The sequence below is a fragment of the Pistacia vera genome, unplaced genomic scaffold, assembly GCF_008641045.1.
Source record: "Pistacia vera cultivar Batoury unplaced genomic scaffold, PisVer_v2 Contig460, whole genome shotgun sequence".
Taxonomy (NCBI): domain Eukaryota; kingdom Viridiplantae; phylum Streptophyta; class Magnoliopsida; order Sapindales; family Anacardiaceae; genus Pistacia; species Pistacia vera.
In genome coordinates, this window is record NW_022196291.1 from 79,784 (window position 1) to 97,441 (window position 17,658).

A 17,658-nucleotide genomic window follows, 5' to 3' on the forward strand; every position below is an offset into this window, starting at 1 on the left:
ATACCGTCTATGAAATAATTAGTATTGAAATATAAAAGATTAATTTCTAATTACCTAAGCTTTTCATTTGTGTGCCAAAAATAGAGGAACGTTATGATAAGTATGTTAAGTGGAAGGTTGTTTTTGGAATATATTTATAAATTAATTATTTCATAAATTTTATTTAATAAAAAAGCTTATAAAGAGATTTAATGAGACTTAAATAACATAAAATTAATGTTGGAATATATTTATAAATTAATTTAATTCATAATTTTCAAGTAGGTTTAATAAGATTAATGTTGGAATTACTAACGGCAAAAACTACGTGTAGATTTCATAATTATTTGTGAAGATTTTTAATTATTATTTATTTTTTTTTAATTTATCACCAATTTTATATTTGAATACCTAGAATGGCAGTAAATAATATATAATATATTTGTTTTGTCTAGATATGTAATTTTACTTAATTAACAAGGCAGCATATTATTGGAACTTAATTGAAGTTTTTTATTCTTTTAAATCAACATAAATCTTACATTTTTGTTATTTGATTGATTTTTCACGTAAAGGTAACACGGGTGAGTGTGGTGGGCTCGGGTCGGGTTTAATATTTGCTTTGTCTCTTGGAGATCCGAACCTTTAGTCCATGCTTCATATGAAGAACAATCGAATCACTTGGTGAAACAGGATGACCTTCCACAATTCGTACATGGTAATTCTTGATTATCACAATCGCAACCATTTTTATTTGAATGAAACTTTGTTCCTTTCCCAAACAATTTCTTGGTCCAGCGTGAAACGCCGTGAACTTGTAAGACGGTATGTGAACAATACATTGATCTTCATCTTCTCTCTTTGAAATCCACCTTTCTGGCTTGAATTCTGAACAATCTTTGCCCCATCTTTCTTCCATCCTTGCCATTGAGTAATATGAAAGCAATATCCTTTCGCTTCGATTCACACGATGACCGCTTGGAAGAGTGTCCGATTGGGCTGCAGTTTTGTGATTGATTGGTACCGGTGGGTAGAGTCTCAATGTTTCGCACGCTGCTGCATGCAGATAAACAAATTTGTTCAACTCATTTTTTCCCCAAATTCTCTCTTCTTCCCCATCTTTTCCTACATTCGCTTTTATTTCTTCAAGGATTCTTGATTCGACTGACGGGTGTCTGGCAACAAGCCAGAAAAACCAAGTGAGGCGTGAACTTACGGTGTCTCGTCCAGCTCCTATCAGATTAAATGCTACGTCTCTTAAAAATTCATCAGTTATTCTCAAACAATTTCCGCTGTTTAATCCATCTTGTATCACTTCTTCTGCTTCTTTCATAAAGGCTGTCAATAAATCAAACTCTTCCTCCTCCTTCTTGGCTTTTCTCCGGTTCAATATTTCTTTCTTCAGCGAAATGCACCCATACAAGTATGTATCCAAAACTCTCCAAGCTCTACTAAACTTCTTCTCTTCTCCAATTTGAAGCCATTTTTTAGCTTCCAATAACTCACTGGCACGATTTGCCTGCAAAAACTTCCCTCCTCCAGCACGTTATACGCTTGTTCATACTCAACATTAGGGAATCCAACACAAAGGGAAGTCGGATCAAATCCTAAAACCAATTGGCAAATATTGTCGAACGTGAAACGCTGAAACACTTCTTGTATGTCTAGAGTGATTCCCAACTTTGAGGCATGGTCAAGAACTGGGATTAAACCATTTCCCACCTTTTTGTGGATGGTTCTCACTAAAGCAGACTCGTACTTGCTGTTCTTCAACAATGAATGAGTATTTTCCTCTGAATTTTCCCATCAGCATTGAAAATACCATTTCCCAAGGCTTCGAAAATCTCCCTGAACTCAGGACCCTTGGGATAGTTAGCGAAGTTTTTGCTGCAGATATGGTGAACGTTCATTGGGTCACTGGTGATGACGAAGTCCATATTGGCGAACCATGGTCCTTTGACGTTAAATGTCCACCCAGATTGCCTCAAGCCTTGGGTGGCGTATTCATGAATACGCCTTGCGTTGTGAAGAAGCCCCGGCACCATCCCGATTACAGGCCAGTTTCTGATGGGAGAGTTCCTGTTGCAACTCCAATGCAACTTGAAAAGAAAAGAGAGGAACGCAAGAAGTATTGCTGTGTAATAAACTGTGATCGCCATTGGAGTTTTGTTGTGTTTACGATGATCAAAGTGGTTGGCCATTATTTAGCTTTTATAGAGAAAATCTACTAGAAGCAAATAATAAGTAATAACTTGAATGGTAATGGCGGGGAGGTCTCCCCCATTCCCCATCATGCCTCGGGTTTTGGGTCCATCACCCACGCCCATTACCCGAATTATTTCATCGCCAGAGGTATCTATCGCATTCTCTGAATTATTCCAGCGGTGTCGAGACGGACACGTATAAAATAAATCCCTATAATAAGACTAATTATAAAAATATATGAAATTTTAATTAAATAAACATTGTCATGCAGCATTAATTTTTAAATAAACAAAAAGTAAAATGTTTAAATAAATCATAACGAAAATACAAAAAGAAAAATACAGACAAATAATTTTTTGATGTATTATAACCCTAGTTAGTAAATACGGGTACGGCAAAAAAAAGTATGGGAATTTTACGGGCATAATACGACAAACGATAAAAAATACGTTTATAAAAATTCGGTCATAAAATTCGGATATTGAAAAAATACGGTACGGATATATACGGGTTTAATGCAGTGTATTATTAATAATACGTTTTAAATAATACGATAATATCAATCTTAGTTTTAACACTTTTATGAACTACCTAATTAAAATACTATATCAGTTGCTTCCATTTCTATGTAAGTGTTTGTTTTTAGAAGTAAACCTTCAGTTTTAATATTAAAATTATAAATCTTTAATTATATATTTAAGTTAATACGACAGAGAATCGTATATGAAAAGCTATCATTTATTTTATTTATATTATTTTTTATTAATCTAAAGTTCTAATTTTGTATTAGAAGGAGACATCATGAATTTATATAGTATTTTTAGATATAAGATATCCAAATCTAACATCATCAATCCTGAAACAAAAGATTTGAAGTTGTGTATGTCGAATTTGTTTTTAATATATTAATTAATCAATTAAAATGAATGATAATAACAAATGTAAGGAAGATCTTAAAAAGCAGAAAAGGTTTGTCGTTGAGAACCCTCCGTTAAGATCTCTCCACGTAGGCACATGGAACCGACCCCACCATCCAATTTTGCGATTCTGAAACTTCGCCAGTTCGCCCATCGTTTTGCCTTTTGCCTCTAGCCTTTGCTGCTGTTTTGTATTTCCCCCAAAATCAAAACCCACCGCCCAGCATTTCCTTGATGCAAACACATCTAAAATCTCAATCTCAATCTCAATCTCGTTCTCTTCGTTCCTGGAGTTGTGGTGGATGGCAAGAACCAACAAGTACACGTCCATCAACTTCAATCACGTGCTCGAAAAAATATCTCTCCCGCCACCAACTCAACTAGACAACCTTCCTCTTCCTCTTCTTATTCTTCGATCGCTTCTTCAAATACTAGTAACAAAGCTCTCTTACCTTCCTCCAAAAGCCATGGCCGCATGCTTCTTCGTGAATAACAAAGCTCAGTTTTTTTTTTTTTTTAAATAATTTGTGAATTATATGATTATTCATATTATACGCTTATAATTTGACGGTCCTTATAAAATACGTAAATACATATTTTACTTATAACATCATTAATATTCAAGATCATCTCAGTTAAATAAAAAATATATATTAACTGAAAATGGGTAAAATAGGAAATGTCATTGTTATTACTGTATATTTTTATTTAATAGATAAAGAGTAAACAACATGTTCCCGAGTTTTAGCAAAATTATAAGTTGATATCATTGGTTTCATTTATTTTAGGTTTCTATTTTTAAACTAACATCGTTTCCTTTATTTTAACAGTTAAAGGATAAAACAATCTTTTACTATAATTTAAAATTAAAATGTTAAAATAACCCCCTATGTCAAATTTCTCTCCACCTCTTCTTTGTCTCCACCTCTACCACCGCTGGCCAGAGATCCCGATTGAGATCATTGGTCGCATCCCACTACCATCACCACACCTAGCCACTATTGTCGGACAACAAACCCAAACACTTTGAAATTCAACCAATCAACCCCACAAATCCCAAACAAACAAATCTGATTTATCCAACACGCAATTTGTCCAAAACGAAAACAAAATCAATCAAATACAACAAATACAAACACTATTAACCTCCAATCATAAAGCTCTCAAAAATAAATCTCCAATCAATTCTCCGAAATAATCTCCAAATTAACACATTTTCACCAAAAAATGCGATGAAGAACATGAACCTCTCGACCAGTGAACGACGACTAACCGGTTGTTGGGATAGAGGGATTCTGTAGAGTGATAGTCGTTGGTTGTAGCTGTGGTGTCTAATTGGATTTAGGCTGCCGGAATTGGGCAAAGAATAGCCAAACCCTAAACCTAATGATGCCGACGATTGAAGGGGTCAATGTGTCGAGAAACATAGGGGTTTTGGAGTATGGACTAGAGGGAAGATGATGGAAGTGACAAGGGGTTCAACTTCATCGGAAACANCTGAAAATGGGTAAAATAGGAAATGTCATTGTTATTACTGTATATTTTTATTTAATAGATAAAGAGTAAACAACATGTTTCCACACGAGTTTTAGCGAAATTCTAAGTTGATATTATTGGTTTAATTTATTTTAGATTCATACTTTCAAACTAACATCGTTTCCTTTATTTTAACGGTTAAAGGGTAAAACGATTTTTTATTATAATTTGAAATTAAAATGTCAAAATAATCCCACATGTCAAATTTCTCTCCACCTCTACCACTGTTGGCCAGAGATCCCGATTGAGATTATTGGTCGCATCCCACTACCACGACCACCTAGCCACTACTGTCGAACAACAAACACAAGCACTTTGAAAATCAACCAATCAACCCCACAAATCCCAAACAAACAAATCTGATTTGCCCAACACGTGATTTGTCCAAAACCAAAACAAAATCAATCCAACACACCAAATACAAACACTATCAACCTCTAATCATAAAGCTCTCAAAAATAAATCTCCAATCAATTCTCCGAAACAATCTCCAAATTAACACATTTTCACCAAAAAATGCGATGAAGAACATGAACCTCTCGGCCAGTGAACGACGACTAACCGGTTGTTGGGATATAGAGATTCTGTAGAGTGGGAGTCGTTGGTTGTAGTGGTGGTGTCCAATTAGATTTAGGCCACCAGGATTGGGCGAAGAATAGTCAAACCCTAAACCTAACAGTGTCGGCGATTGAAGGGGTCAATGTGTCGAGAAACATAGGGGTTTTATAGGGAAGATGATGGAAGTGACAAGGGGTTCAACTTCGTTGGTAACAGGCAAATCGAGTAAAAACCAAGAGGGGGTGCAATCGCTTGATTCGCCGAAAAAGGCCTAAAACAGCTAGAAAAATAGTCAGATGGTGGTGAATGGGTGGAATGGTGGTGGGAGTTAGTGGTCGCAAGTTTGGGGTTTCGGGAGGGAGAGAAGGTATGGTTGTGGCAAAGGAGGGAGGGAGAGAGAGAGAGAGAGAAGAAGAGGAAGATGAAGAAAAAGAAGATGGGAGGGTAGTTTGGTAATAACGTGCCATTTACTGTAATTTTTAATTATCTGTTAGTTTAATGGTGAGAATGTGGAATAAATGAAATCAGAAGTATCAACTTGAGATTTTGTTAAACCTCGGGTGAGAACATGTCATTTACTCATAGATAAAATCCAACCCTCCTTATTCAATTTGAGATTTAATTTACCCCCAAATACACATCATTTTGCCTTGTCTAAATTTGTAGGAGTTGTTCCAACATGATGTAACTTTGATGTAGGGATAGGGTAGGATCTATTTGTAGATTTCTAGAAATTAAAACTTTATTCAATTAATCTAACTTATGAAGGTTTTATTTTATGTATGGTACTGTATTGTATTGTATTTCTCACTAAATAATTTATCAATATATAAAATTTATATGATGTATATAAGAAAATTTGTAATTTTATGAAGAGGACTAATAAAATTTTAATAATTTGGATGTACTTGAAAAAGGGTGTTAGAAACACATTTAATTAGGGGCTAATACCTTTTTTTTTTTTTTTTTAATAATAATAGATATACAAACTCATTTAAACAAATTGACGTGCTTTAATATGATTAAGTAATTTTGATTTAGAGATAAACTAAACAATTAAAGAAGATGATAAGCATTATTCATTTTTTGAATAGATTAGTTGATTTTTCAAAAAAAAAAATTGAAGTGACTCTAGTTTATCTTCTCTAATTGTTGGATAATGTTTAAAGAGTAATTTTTTTTATTTATTTTTGTGTAAATATTATGTGATTTTGCTTAATATAATCTTTTAGTAGGTTTGGTAATTGGTTTGCAATTAATGCTCTATTAATTATTAATTACAAGGGCTAAATAGATACATCAATGCATTAATTAATGTTGCCAATAATGAATATTCAACTTATGAAAACCAAGGGCATGATTTTTACCAATAAAGAATATAATTACAATAAACTTTCTTCTCTCATAACTTGATATAGTAGCACGTAATTGATCGGTTTATAATTAGACAGGTAAAACTTATAACGAGTAAATGAGACTCATTTGTGAGCTATTACATTATAATTGTAGAAAAAGTCCAATATAGTAATGGTCATATAAGCTTTTATTAATGGTGTAATAAGTTATGGATAATATTCGGAAAGAAAGAAAGACAAAAGGTATAAATGATGATCAAAATTTGAGAATAATTTTACGTTAAGATAATGGCGTCGTATAAATAAAATCAGTGGTCCCCTCCCTTTCATCCAATTAACTTCAACTCTGTTATAATTTTCAAAGTCGTTTGATTCTAACTCAAGTAAAGCTACTCTCCAACTGAATTCTACTTTATGATTTTAACTGATTATAATCTATCACCCAGATTTCTTTACTTTCAATATTTCTCTTATCATTCAGATAAACCCAAATTTATTAAAAATTCTTGAATCCTTAAGAGAATCTCCACAAGGATAGCTTACCATAAAGCTGAAAATTAAAAAAAAAAAAAAAAAAAATTATTAATCCCACCAAAAGCTGACAATGTTTGCCTTCTATAAAAGGAAAGTTAAAGATACAATATTCTATGGAGGGAGGAATCGTTAATGTGTTGTGTGTTTTCTCCTCATCAATTAATATTCAAAAGCAAAAGGGTGATCAAAGGAATACCAACTTGCTTCTAACTCAAACAATGGATACCCAATAAAGCTTTCATTCACTTCTTCAAGAAACCCCATATTCATTTCTTTATATTTATTTCAGCATTCTGTTACTCTGATTTTACTATCCACAAGTCAAGTGTGGAGTTTAAGTTTCCATGGAGGACTTGCTTGTGGATAGTGTTTTCAATGGTGACAGAGAAGCTCAGATTCAGGCGGCTTCTCAGTTTGGTGAATTGAGCAGTAGACAGAAGCAGAAACTGGTTGAAAGAGGCGTCATTGTTCCTCTGGTTTCGATGCTTCGTTCCCAAGATTATGAAGCCATTGAAGCTGCTCTTTTATCTTTACTTAGTCTCGCATTTGGCAGCGAAAGGTTAGTAGTCCATTCTATGATCATATTCTTTTTTGGAATAGAGTTATTCGACTTTGGTGTCATCGTGCATTTTTGTTATTGATTCTTGCTGATTTTACAGGAACAAGATCCGGATTGTAAAATCTGGGGTTGTGCCAGTGTTGTTAGAGCTCATTCAATGCGAAAGCGAGGCGCTGATTGAACTCACTGTTGCGGCTATGTTGATTCTTTCTTCTTGTGCTGCAAACAAGTTGGCAATTGCATCTTCCGGGGCCATTCAACTCATTGTTGGAATCCTGAACGGAGACCTTGGTAATAACAATGGTGGCATTAGCATTCAAGCCAAGATTGATGCTATTGCTACTCTTCATAACCTCTCAACATGCCATCAGCTTATCCCACCAATTGTTTCTTCTGGTGTGATATATCCCTTGCTTCAGATAATCCATGGTTCTGAGAAATCATCAGAGTTGGCGGAGAAGGCAATTGCTTTGCTGGAAAACATAGTTTCACTGTCAGAAAATGCACTTCAAGAGATTGCCGCTACTGGATGCGCGATTCGTGCATTCGTTGAGGTTATTGAAGAGGGGTCTCTGCAATGCAAAGAGCACGCAGTGTCAATCCTGCTAATGTTATGCCAGAGCTGCAGAGACAGATACAGAGGCTCAATCCTGAGGGAAGGTGTAATGCCTGGGCTGCTTCAGTTGAGTGTGGATGGAACTTGGAGGGCGAAAAACATGGCGAGAGAATTGTTGCTGCTTCTGAGAGATTGCTCGGATTATGGTTCGAGAAGTACACAATCAAAGCATGAGCTCATGGAGCAGATTATGCAAGAAATTGATTCCGAAGGCGAGAGGGTTGCTGAAACAACCCTGAGACTGGTTGAAGAAATGATTGCAAAACTCAGTACCAGATAATTGTTGTTTAAATATTGTAGAGAGTTTAGATCAATGTATCAGATAATAAGTCGGTTGTTCTTTGGGTTTGGGTTTGTGTAAGTAAAGATTTGGTTCGCGTTGCTCTAGCTAAATCGCTTTCAGGTCCATAAATTTTAGCAATACTGCCGCAATTTCTCATTCTGTGGAAAAAAAGCAGAAAAAGAATTAGTACCGGAGGCAACTAGGATTGCATTTAGTTTTTTAACCAAGACCAGATGATGCAAGGCTGATTGTCCAGGCAGAAAAATTTGTCAGCGAGACGAACTATAAAACACACTACACTATAACAAGCCTTATATTAACAAATTCCAGTATAAATGCGAACTTTTCCTCCTAAAATCTGTTGAAACAACATTCTAAATTGTGCAGCAAATCAGTAGAAGTAGAGAAATGGGCTCATGCTTTAGAGCCTGCTGAAAGTAGGTAATTCATGTTCATCCAATAACAAGAAGATATATTTGTACCATTCTCAACTGCCTACAGGAAACAAGGGTTCACACAAACCCACAAATTTTTTTGGAAACGCTCAACTCAAATTCCAAGAAATGGAGATGAGGTAAACAAGATAATAAAATTTTACCTTGATTTTGCTGTTGAATTTTGGGAGACCAACCTTTGAGTCCTTGAGAGCCCCATAGGTAGCTCTGAAATATTTATGGTGTTATTTATTTTAGAAAACGCAGAGAGATTTGTACACAATAATCTTGTTTCAACATGATAACCTATTCACAACACTACAGAAGGCTCTAGAGAAACCGTACTTAAGTTTTTCTAAAGCAATTTCATTTGACAACAAAAGTGTGTAAAAGCACTTATTGGCTTAAAGAAACCAAACTTATTGTTAACTCCAGAACATAAACACAATTAACACAGGCAATCTAAAATTCCCATTATTCAACTCTCAAAAGCGACTTGGATTAACAGAAGCATAACCAAGAATGGCAGGGTCTTGTTCAAATTTGGCCATGTCTTCCTTGGACAATCCCACCCATGCTTCTATTCCTTCACCATCACAAGTGTCCAAGAGCATTGCAACTTTATCATCTCTCACAGTAGTGGCAACCCATTTGGGCTTTCCCCAACCAAAATCAGCTTCAAAACAAGGAAGTTTACACCAACTAGTAATCATAAAAACCATGCTCTTAGCAAATCCTTCAGCTGCATTTCTAAAGAAATTCAAGAACTCATCACCTCCATAAACATTCCTCACAAAATTATCGTCCATCATCCCTATCGATTCGTGAACTTTTCCTTCTAAACTCTTATGGTCAAGTTTTTGCTGTATGGGACAACTTACCGTTGTTGTTGCACACAAGCTACCAATACATTGTTGTGGCAAAGGTGGATTGATTCTCTTTCTCAGATTCACAGGAATTAATGCTGCCAAAAATGAAGAAGTCAACTCATTTGTTTCTCTTGCCGCAGCAGCCATCACAGCACTCAAAATAAGCGTTGTCACAGCCTCAAACCTTGTTGGACGGTCCACGCCTTCTCCATTGCTAAGTTCTTCTCTTAAAGCAGCAATCTTTGGAGCGTCGAACAGAAAGCTTTTTGCAGTAACTTCTGTGTTCGACCAATGTTTTTTGAAGACACTCTTGGTTATGTCTAATACATCTTGTGGAGGGAAGATTGAGGTGCTATCAAAAATCACATCTTTAATATCAATGGAACCACAAGAAGCAACTGCAGCCCAGTTTTTAACAAAGTTTGCTGCAGCTGTTGCATCTGCAATAACATGACTAAAATAAACGCAGATTGCAACCCCATTGCAGCCAAAGTAACTCACCTGAACAACCACTAAAGTACTTAACTTTGCATCAAGTTTGCATGGTAGCAGCTGCTCTAGTAACTCCATCTCCGGTTGTTTAAGCACCTCAGACATGTTCCCTGCTACTTGAGCTTCAACAAATGTGACACCAGAATCATCGCAATCGATAGAAAAAGCATCTTTCACTCTCCCTGCAAAAGGGTAGTAGTGAGTTAACGTTTGTGATAGAGAGTGTTTGAGCGCTACAGAAGTTTTGATTCTATCTTCGTTTGCAGCTGAGTAAAAGAAAATGAAAGGGAAGTGCACTTCAGATGGAACTAATTGGTCCAGAAGACAAATTTTATGAGATCTTAGGTGGTCTGGGGTTGAAAAAGATGGCTTGATGATTTCTTTAGAAATGATTTGGATTTCCATTTGCAAATGTAGCTTGCAAGCAAATTGAGCTAAGCTTTCTTATGGATTTTGCTCGATGCTTGATTTAACAAGTTTATACTATGACAGAATATTATAAAAATGTGAAGACTTGATGATCAAGTCACATCAAATTACTAAGCCACATCTCATCAAAAGTGATTGATTGATCAATAATGTTATCCTTTGCAGTTTCAATAATGAAGTCAAACCCTTGAGGCCTTGATCATACATATAAGATCCTTTAAAATTCATGTTTATTCAAATAAAAAAAGGATTGAAATGTTTACTAAGATATAGTCATTTAACAATCTTTGATAACCTCATTCCCGTGTTTTGCTATTTACTTAAGTCTTGTTTAGATTTCCAACCATTTTAATATAAAAATCAAGCCAAATGTGAAAGGAAGCCAGTGTCTCTTCACTGTAACAATGGGGCATGATTAAACTTAGTTCACATAAAAAGATCAACTGTAATTTTCAAGTAACATTTAGAGTTGATTAGTTTTCAACTTGAAGCATATTTTATTCAAACTGATCTCCCATGAAAGTATGAGACAGATCACACCCACACCCATGTACAAATTACAGAGGTACAAACAGTGAGTAAAACCACATACTGTCATTCCAAAACATACTCATTATAAAAAAAAAAAAAAATTCCCATTATTCAAATCTCAAAAGGGACTTGGACTAACAGAAGAATAAGCAAGGATGCCAGGATCTTGCTCAAATTTGGCCATGTCTTCCTTGGACAATCCCATCCATACTTCTATTCCTTCACCATCGCAAGTGTCCAAGAGCATTGCAACTTTATCATCTCTCAGAATAGTGGCTACCCATTTGGGCTTTCCCCAGCCAAAATCAGCTTCATATAATGGAAGTTTACACCAACTACTATTCCAAAATAACCTGTTCTTAGATAACCCTTCAACTGCATTCTTCAAGAAATTCAAGAACTCGCCACCTCCATAAACATTCCTCACAAACTTATCATCCATCATCCTTATGGATTCGTGAACCTTTTTCGCTAAACTCTTATAGTCAATTCTCTGATTCATTGGACACATTACTGTTGTTGTTGTGCAGATGTTACCAATACATTCTTCTGGCAAAGGTGGATTCATTCTCTTTCTCAGATTCACAGGAATTGAAGCTGCCAAAAATGAAGAAGTCAACTCATTTGTTTCTCTTGCCGCAGCAGCTATCACAGCACTCAAAATAAGCGTTGACACAGCCTCAACTCTCGTTGGACAATCCAAACTTCCTACATTGCCTATTTCTTCTCTCAAAGCAGCAATCTTAGTGGCATCAAACATAAACCTTTTAGTTATAACTTCTTCATAGGAAACATGTTTTTCGCAGAGACTGTCGGTTAAGCCTAATACATCTTGCGGAGGGAAGATTGAGGTGCAATCAAAAATTAAATCTTCAACATTAATGGAACCAAAAGAAGCAACTGCAGCCCAGTTATTAACAAAGTTTGCCGCAGCTGTTGCATCAGCAACAACATGACTAAAACAAACACCAATGGCCAAGCCGCCACAGCCAAAGTAACTCACCTGAACAACCACTAAAGTACTCAACTTTTCATCCAGTTTGAATGGTAGCAGCTGCTCTAGCAAATCCATCTCCGGTTGTTTAAGCACCTCAGACATGTTCCCAGCTACTTGAGCTTCAATAAATGTGGCACCAGAATCATCACAATCAATAAAAGAACGATCTTTCAATCGCCCTGCAAAAGGGTAGTAGTGAGTCAACGTTTGTGAGAGGGAGTGTTTGAGTCCAGCGGAAGTTTCGATGGGATCTTTGGTTGCTCGTGAGTAAAAGAAAATGAAGGGGAAGTGAACATGGGGAGGAACCAGTTGCTCCAGAAGGCAAAGTTTATGAGTTCTTAAATGGCTTGGTGTTGGTGAAGATGGCTTGATGATTTCTTCAGAAACGATTTGGATTTCCATTTTTGCTAATGTTACTTGCAAGAAAATTGAGCAAAGCTTTTAATGGATTTTGCTTAAAGAAGTTTAGACTATGATTGGAAATTTCAAAACTTGAAAGAAAAGACAATATCAAGTCAAATTAAATTACTAAAGACTTGAATCAAAATTTCAATCCAATGGTGATTGATGAGCCAATAATGTTGCAGTTATAATGTTTATTAAGTAATATTCCCACTATTGCTTTGTGGGATCATGGGCAAGTTACTGCACCTGCAATACTAAAGTTTGAGTTTGATATTTACCTAAATCTTATTTTATTGTCATTAAAAAAACATTAAGCATCATGTGCCTCAGCTTTAAGCCACCCAAATTGTACACTAACTCAACATTAAAAAAGAAAATATTAAGCTAGATGTGAAAGGTTTTTTGTTTTTTGTGTGTATTTTACAAGTGAATATGAGCGCAAAGTTATAGTTTTGGTCATTTATAAGGACCACTGGTATTTTATATGCGACTGCTAGTTCTTCCAGAAAATGACCCTCGGAATTCCATTGATATTTTTAGATTGAGAAGAATAGAGAACTATGTTCACAACCAAATAAGTTAACCAATGAAGACCTTTAGACCACCCACAAGAACTGAACAAGATACCAGATCAAATAAGATTGATAAGCTTAGACAAAGAAATGTTGAAAAAAAAAAAAAAAAAAAAATTAACATGAATGAAATTCTAAAAATCTTCTACAATACATCATAAATAGATCACTCAACTGATATCACAATCCCCCTAATTAGCAATAATTTTAGATAAAAATAACAAAGCTAAACTCTGAAACAAAAACAAGCAAATTTGTTGCAACAGCATAGCAGTAATTTGAACAAGCATTATAGTAATAAATCCCAGTGTAAAGATGTACCATTTGCCCAAAAATCTATAGAAACAACATTCTAATTTCTGAAGCAATCAACAGAAGTGAAGGGATGGAGTCATGCTTCATCCTTGAACCTGCTAAAAGTAGGTTATTCGAGTCCACCCCAATAACATATATTGTATCATTCTACTAATGAACTGTGATTTGGAGGATTATTTCATCAAAACTATTGTAGTTGCCTACACAATGGGTTCACACACACCCACTCGCACATAGTTCTAAATGGATTACATGGCATTTTTCAGCCTGATCTTCTATAAACACTATAAGCAATCGCAACGGTTGCAACTGCCCCAACCACAGCAGCAGCTGTAAAGACATCCCTTTGCTCCAATGACCCCATCCAACTTGACAATTTGCTTGGCGCCTTGGTTTGTGTCCCTTTCTCATCCACACTTCCGTCCATGCAGCATGAAAAGCCATTGGCACCCTGGCAACAACCACCCACATTTTGCTTGACCTGAGTGTTGCTATCTTCATGTTTCTTGCTTTTCTTCGCTTCTTTGCCATTTGGAAGCTTCTGTTTTTCTACTTTCTGGCCTTCTTCCTTAGATGCCCCCAATTGGCCTCTGTGTATAATTATTGATTTCACATTACAATATTGCAATGAATCATGCTAAAGGTGTAAACTAAAAAAAACTTATGCAGAAAACAAAGAAAGACAATCTTTCAATAAAGTGCATATGAAACATAACTTATGCAAGGATGCTTTCTACACGTAAATTGACCAAATAAATTCCCTGGAATTAAATGTAAATCCAAAGCTTTAGATGCCGCATCTAACTCAACCAAATAACTATTTTAGGTTAGTCATAATGACTACCAAGACCAAAAAGCAAAAGTGTGCAAAATTTATATTTCATGGAAACAAATTAAAGCCGTGTCTATATAGCGTTCAGAGGGTTGACTGGTAACATGCTTCAAGGCAGTACTCAACTAACAAACAGAATCAAAGATCCTGAAAGAAAAACTAATAAATATAAATAAATCCATTACAGCAGCTTACAAGTAACTTAGCAATCAACAGTAGGAAATAAGACTAGACAGAGAGCAGAATCAATAATAGGTTCAGGCATAAACATCAAAATAAACACACACACATGAAAAAAGAAGGAGAAATAGACATATCTTTTTATATTAGCATCTTAAAGCACTTATATCCTTTAGAATATCATCCCATCTATTAGTGCTATATGATATCAAGAATACTAATATACTTGTTAACAAATGCATGGAATTATATCCAACACAAAAATTTAAAAAAAAAAAAAAAAAGTTTCACCGGTTAAAGTAATTTACAAATTGAGCACCCCCCATTCTGATAAAAATTCATGGAAACTAAAATTATCAGCAAATCCTAAAAAGATTTCATGAAAACAATAGGACAAACCTCCAAAGACGTTCTATTATTTCTCCCTTTGCAATATGTTGATCAAGCACTGCAGGCACATCATCAGGAGTAACATAGCCATACCTACAATCGAACACCAAAAACTATTCAGAGCTGTTTTATGTTGAATTTCCTAATCCTATATAATAGGAAAATTAGAGAGTAGAATCCAGATTTTACCAATGACCCATAATTTTCCCTTCTGAATCAGGACTATAGATGATCAAGTTTCCAGCATACTTGTGGCCTCCAATATGGGAGCATGGACTGACAAAGATCTGATCCTTCAGTCCTCGCGTCTCAATCTCCTCATTAAGCTTTTCAATTAGAGCCGGGCCACAAACACCACATCTCTTATCTCGACTACCATGAGCACATACAAACACATATGATCCAGTCAATGTCTCCTGCACTCCAGAAGCCCATGGTTTCCCATTGACAAGAACATCATCAACAAAGCTTTCTACATCTGAGTCCTTCAAACCCCTTCAGCAGCAAATCCATCACAATTTCAGAATCATCAAAACCATTTCAAGTTACATGTATCACAGCAAGTCTAAGAAAGAAAGATTCTAATAAACTAAAATCAAATTTAAATATTAAAATTAGAAGAAAAAAAATTAAGCAGTAACTTACTTGTATTTGACCATTTCCGGGAAAATCAACAAATCTCCGTCACTCCCTTCGCCTCCTCCACATATCGTAACCTTTGTCTATCAAACCAAAGCAAATCAAATAAATCAATTCATACATTCAAAAAGCTCAAAAAACGAAAGCAAAATCCAAAAATGACAACCAACGAACCTTGACGGTGATGTCGTTTTTGCGAGCTTTGATAGCGGAGGAAAGCAGTTTAGGGAGGGGATCGACTTCGGACTCCTCGACACGCGGGAGCCACGCATCTGGTCCTTTGTAAGAGAGGAACACGTGGCGGTCGTAGGAATCCACGGTCCCCGCCAAGTTGGCCCTGTACATTTCCTCCCGCGAGAACCCGAACTTCGCGTCATCTTCGGCCGAGATCGTCGACATGTTGCTCACAGCGCTAGTCTTCCGAACTCGGACAATGAGTGGACTTGGACTCGGATTCAGGTGAAGTGAGTAGTAGAGAAGAGAAACAGTCGGCTTTCTTGGAAAAAAATGAAGAAGATTGTTGTGATGAGCAGCAGATATGAGAGAGCGAGTGGGGTGCGCAATGCGCATAAGGAAAGGCAGCGTGTGTTATTATCTATTGGTGCGCTTCTGGGAAGATGATAAAAGGCGCAGATAGAGAGTGGAGAACACGCGCCTGTGGGAGGTGCTGGGAACACGAAATTCGGGCAAAAGAGGTAATATTCGTGTGTATAAAGTACATAAAAAATAAATTAATAATTGATTATTATAATTAATAAAATCAGGAACTAAACGATATCAATGCCGGATCCACTTACGTTGGGGAAATTACAAGAGAAGATATTTCGTGTACGCCAGCCAACGAAGAGGAAATGAGCAATGGGGCCACATTTCTCCTCTTGCTTAAGAGCGTGGTCTAAAGCAAGCGCGTGAATTGATTAAGAATAAATATTGCGAAAAGGGACACGTAGGTTAAAGTGATGGCGAGCTCACACAAAACAGGCGTCCAGAATTGTGGGTATAGCGGCAGTACTTCGCCACGTGGAGAAAAACTATTGGAAGAAGGAAAATTAATCAAACGAAGTTAGCTGAGAAACGTATCAACGATGATGAATTACTGTTGGAACGAGCTGACAGGCGGTGATAATAGTCAACCCCGTGTTTAAAGGATCATAACTTAGATTCATTAATCAGTAATTAATATTTAATCTTTCTTTAAATTAAAAATGGTCTGAAAATCAAATAATTGGGAATGGCCTGCGCTTGGTGGTGGATTGAATTGGTGACGTAAGCTCTGACGAATGAATTGATGTAAATGGTGGGCCTTGTGATGGGCTTGCTTTGAAATGCAACCAACTGTTTTTTTTTTTTCAAGCAGACCACTAAATCCTCTAATTCTTTCAAATTTTACCATTTACTTTTTACTACGATAAAAATTGTATACTCTTTGGTTAATGTTTGGAATTTGATGGTCAACGATTCAAGAATTTTATTGTTGTGTAATGTGTATTGATAATGTGTTAGAAGAAAAAGGAACCCATCAAAGGAATAGGGGCTATTCCGTGAAGGTTTCAACTTTCAACCAGGTGACCTCATCCATGAATAAGCTTTAGAATTCCAAATTGGAATATATTTTGATTTCAAGATAACTCAAGAATCATGCCTTGAATATAATTCATTAATCAACATCTTAATATTTTATTAACAAAAACAAAGATATGTTCTACATACTTTTCCATATTCTTAGTCAATTTTGAGAATATTATGCACCTGAATATGCACATGATAAATATAAAACCCAGCTAAAATGAAATTTGATTATTTCACACCCTTCAAAGTTTAGGGGCAAGTTTTTATCATTCGAATACTATAGTAGTTTATGTTTAAATAGATTGATCCAATTTTTAGATTTTATCCCATAACTTTTTTTTTTTTTTTTTAATGAAAATGGATTGGTGTTATGTTTGGGCCTGATTTCTATACCAGAGGCCCATGTTGCAAAGCAGCGGCAAATTGAGAATGCACATCGTCTCTGAATTGTGCAACCACAGG

The 17,658-nt window shown here is 35.8% G+C and overlaps 5 protein-coding genes across 5 annotated transcripts; 1 reads left to right on the plus strand and 4 right to left on the minus strand.

The window, feature by feature from the left end:
• Positions 1 to 589: 589 nt before the first annotated feature.
• LOC116145131 (alkane hydroxylase MAH1-like) lies at positions 590 to 2,180 on the minus strand. Its single transcript, XM_031430562.1, has 2 exons — positions 1,802 to 2,180; positions 590 to 1,515 (listed from the first exon to the last, which is right to left on the minus strand). Exons 1-2 carry the CDS (start codon positions 2,178 to 2,180, stop codon positions 590 to 592), a joined length of 1,305 nt encoding a protein of 434 aa, XP_031286422.1.
• Positions 2,181 to 7,211: 5,031 nt separating this feature from the next.
• Positions 7,212 to 8,649, plus strand: LOC116145214 (U-box domain-containing protein 41). Its single transcript, XM_031430640.1, has 2 exons — positions 7,212 to 7,643; positions 7,744 to 8,649. The coding sequence occupies exons 1-2, from the start codon at positions 7,429 to 7,431 to the stop codon at positions 8,537 to 8,539; spliced, it is 1,011 nt and encodes a 336-aa protein (XP_031286500.1). The 5' UTR covers positions 7,212 to 7,428; the 3' UTR covers positions 8,540 to 8,649.
• Positions 8,650 to 8,857: 208 nt separating this feature from the next.
• Positions 8,858 to 10,768, minus strand: LOC116145215 (salutaridinol 7-O-acetyltransferase-like). Its single transcript, XM_031430641.1, has one exon. It carries the CDS (start codon positions 10,740 to 10,742, stop codon positions 9,462 to 9,464), a length of 1,281 nt encoding a protein of 426 aa, XP_031286501.1. The 5' UTR covers positions 10,743 to 10,768; the 3' UTR covers positions 8,858 to 9,461.
• Positions 10,769 to 11,391: 623 nt separating this feature from the next.
• Positions 11,392 to 12,758, minus strand: LOC116145287 (stemmadenine O-acetyltransferase-like). The gene has a single exon (XM_031430736.1). It carries the CDS (start codon positions 12,694 to 12,696, stop codon positions 11,416 to 11,418), a length of 1,281 nt encoding a protein of 426 aa, XP_031286596.1. The 5' UTR covers positions 12,697 to 12,758; the 3' UTR covers positions 11,392 to 11,415.
• Positions 12,759 to 13,503: 745 nt separating this feature from the next.
• Positions 13,504 to 16,230, minus strand: LOC116145247 (altered inheritance of mitochondria protein 32). Its single transcript, XM_031430687.1, has 5 exons — positions 15,802 to 16,230; positions 15,634 to 15,710; positions 15,178 to 15,483; positions 14,998 to 15,081; positions 13,504 to 14,176 (listed from the first exon to the last, which is right to left on the minus strand). The coding sequence occupies exons 1-5, from the start codon at positions 16,195 to 16,197 to the stop codon at positions 13,849 to 13,851; spliced, it is 1,191 nt and encodes a 396-aa protein (XP_031286547.1). The 5' UTR covers positions 16,198 to 16,230; the 3' UTR covers positions 13,504 to 13,848.
• Positions 16,231 to 17,658: the final 1,428 nt, after the last annotated feature.

Coding starts and splice junctions, on each gene's coding strand:
- LOC116145131 (XM_031430562.1), bottom strand. CDS start 2,180: ATGGCCAACCACTTTGATCATCGTAAACACAACAAAACTCCAATGGCG. Junction 1,516..1,801: donor TTTCGAAGCCTTGGGAAATG/GTATTTTCAATG, acceptor AACGTGCTGGAG/GAGGGAAGTTTTTGCAGGCA.
- LOC116145214 (XM_031430640.1), top strand. CDS start 7,429: ATGGAGGACTTGCTTGTGGATAGTGTTTTCAATGGTGACAGAGAAGCT. Junction 7,644..7,743: donor CTCGCATTTGGCAGCGAAAG/GTTAGTAGTCCA, acceptor CTGATTTTACAG/GAACAAGATCCGGATTGTAA.
- LOC116145215 (XM_031430641.1), bottom strand. CDS start 10,742: ATGGAAATCCAAATCATTTCTAAAGAAATCATCAAGCCATCTTTTTCA.
- LOC116145287 (XM_031430736.1), bottom strand. CDS start 12,696: ATGGAAATCCAAATCGTTTCTGAAGAAATCATCAAGCCATCTTCACCA.
- LOC116145247 (XM_031430687.1), bottom strand. CDS start 16,197: ATGCGCATTGCGCACCCCACTCGCTCTCTCATATCTGCTGCTCATCAC. Junction 15,711..15,801: donor AAAACGACATCACCGTCAAG/GTTCGTTGGTTG, acceptor TTGGTTTGATAG/ACAAAGGTTACGATATGTGG. Junction 15,082..15,177: donor GGGAAAATTATGGGTCATTG/GTAAAATCTGGA, acceptor GTTCGATTGTAG/GTATGGCTATGTTACTCCTG.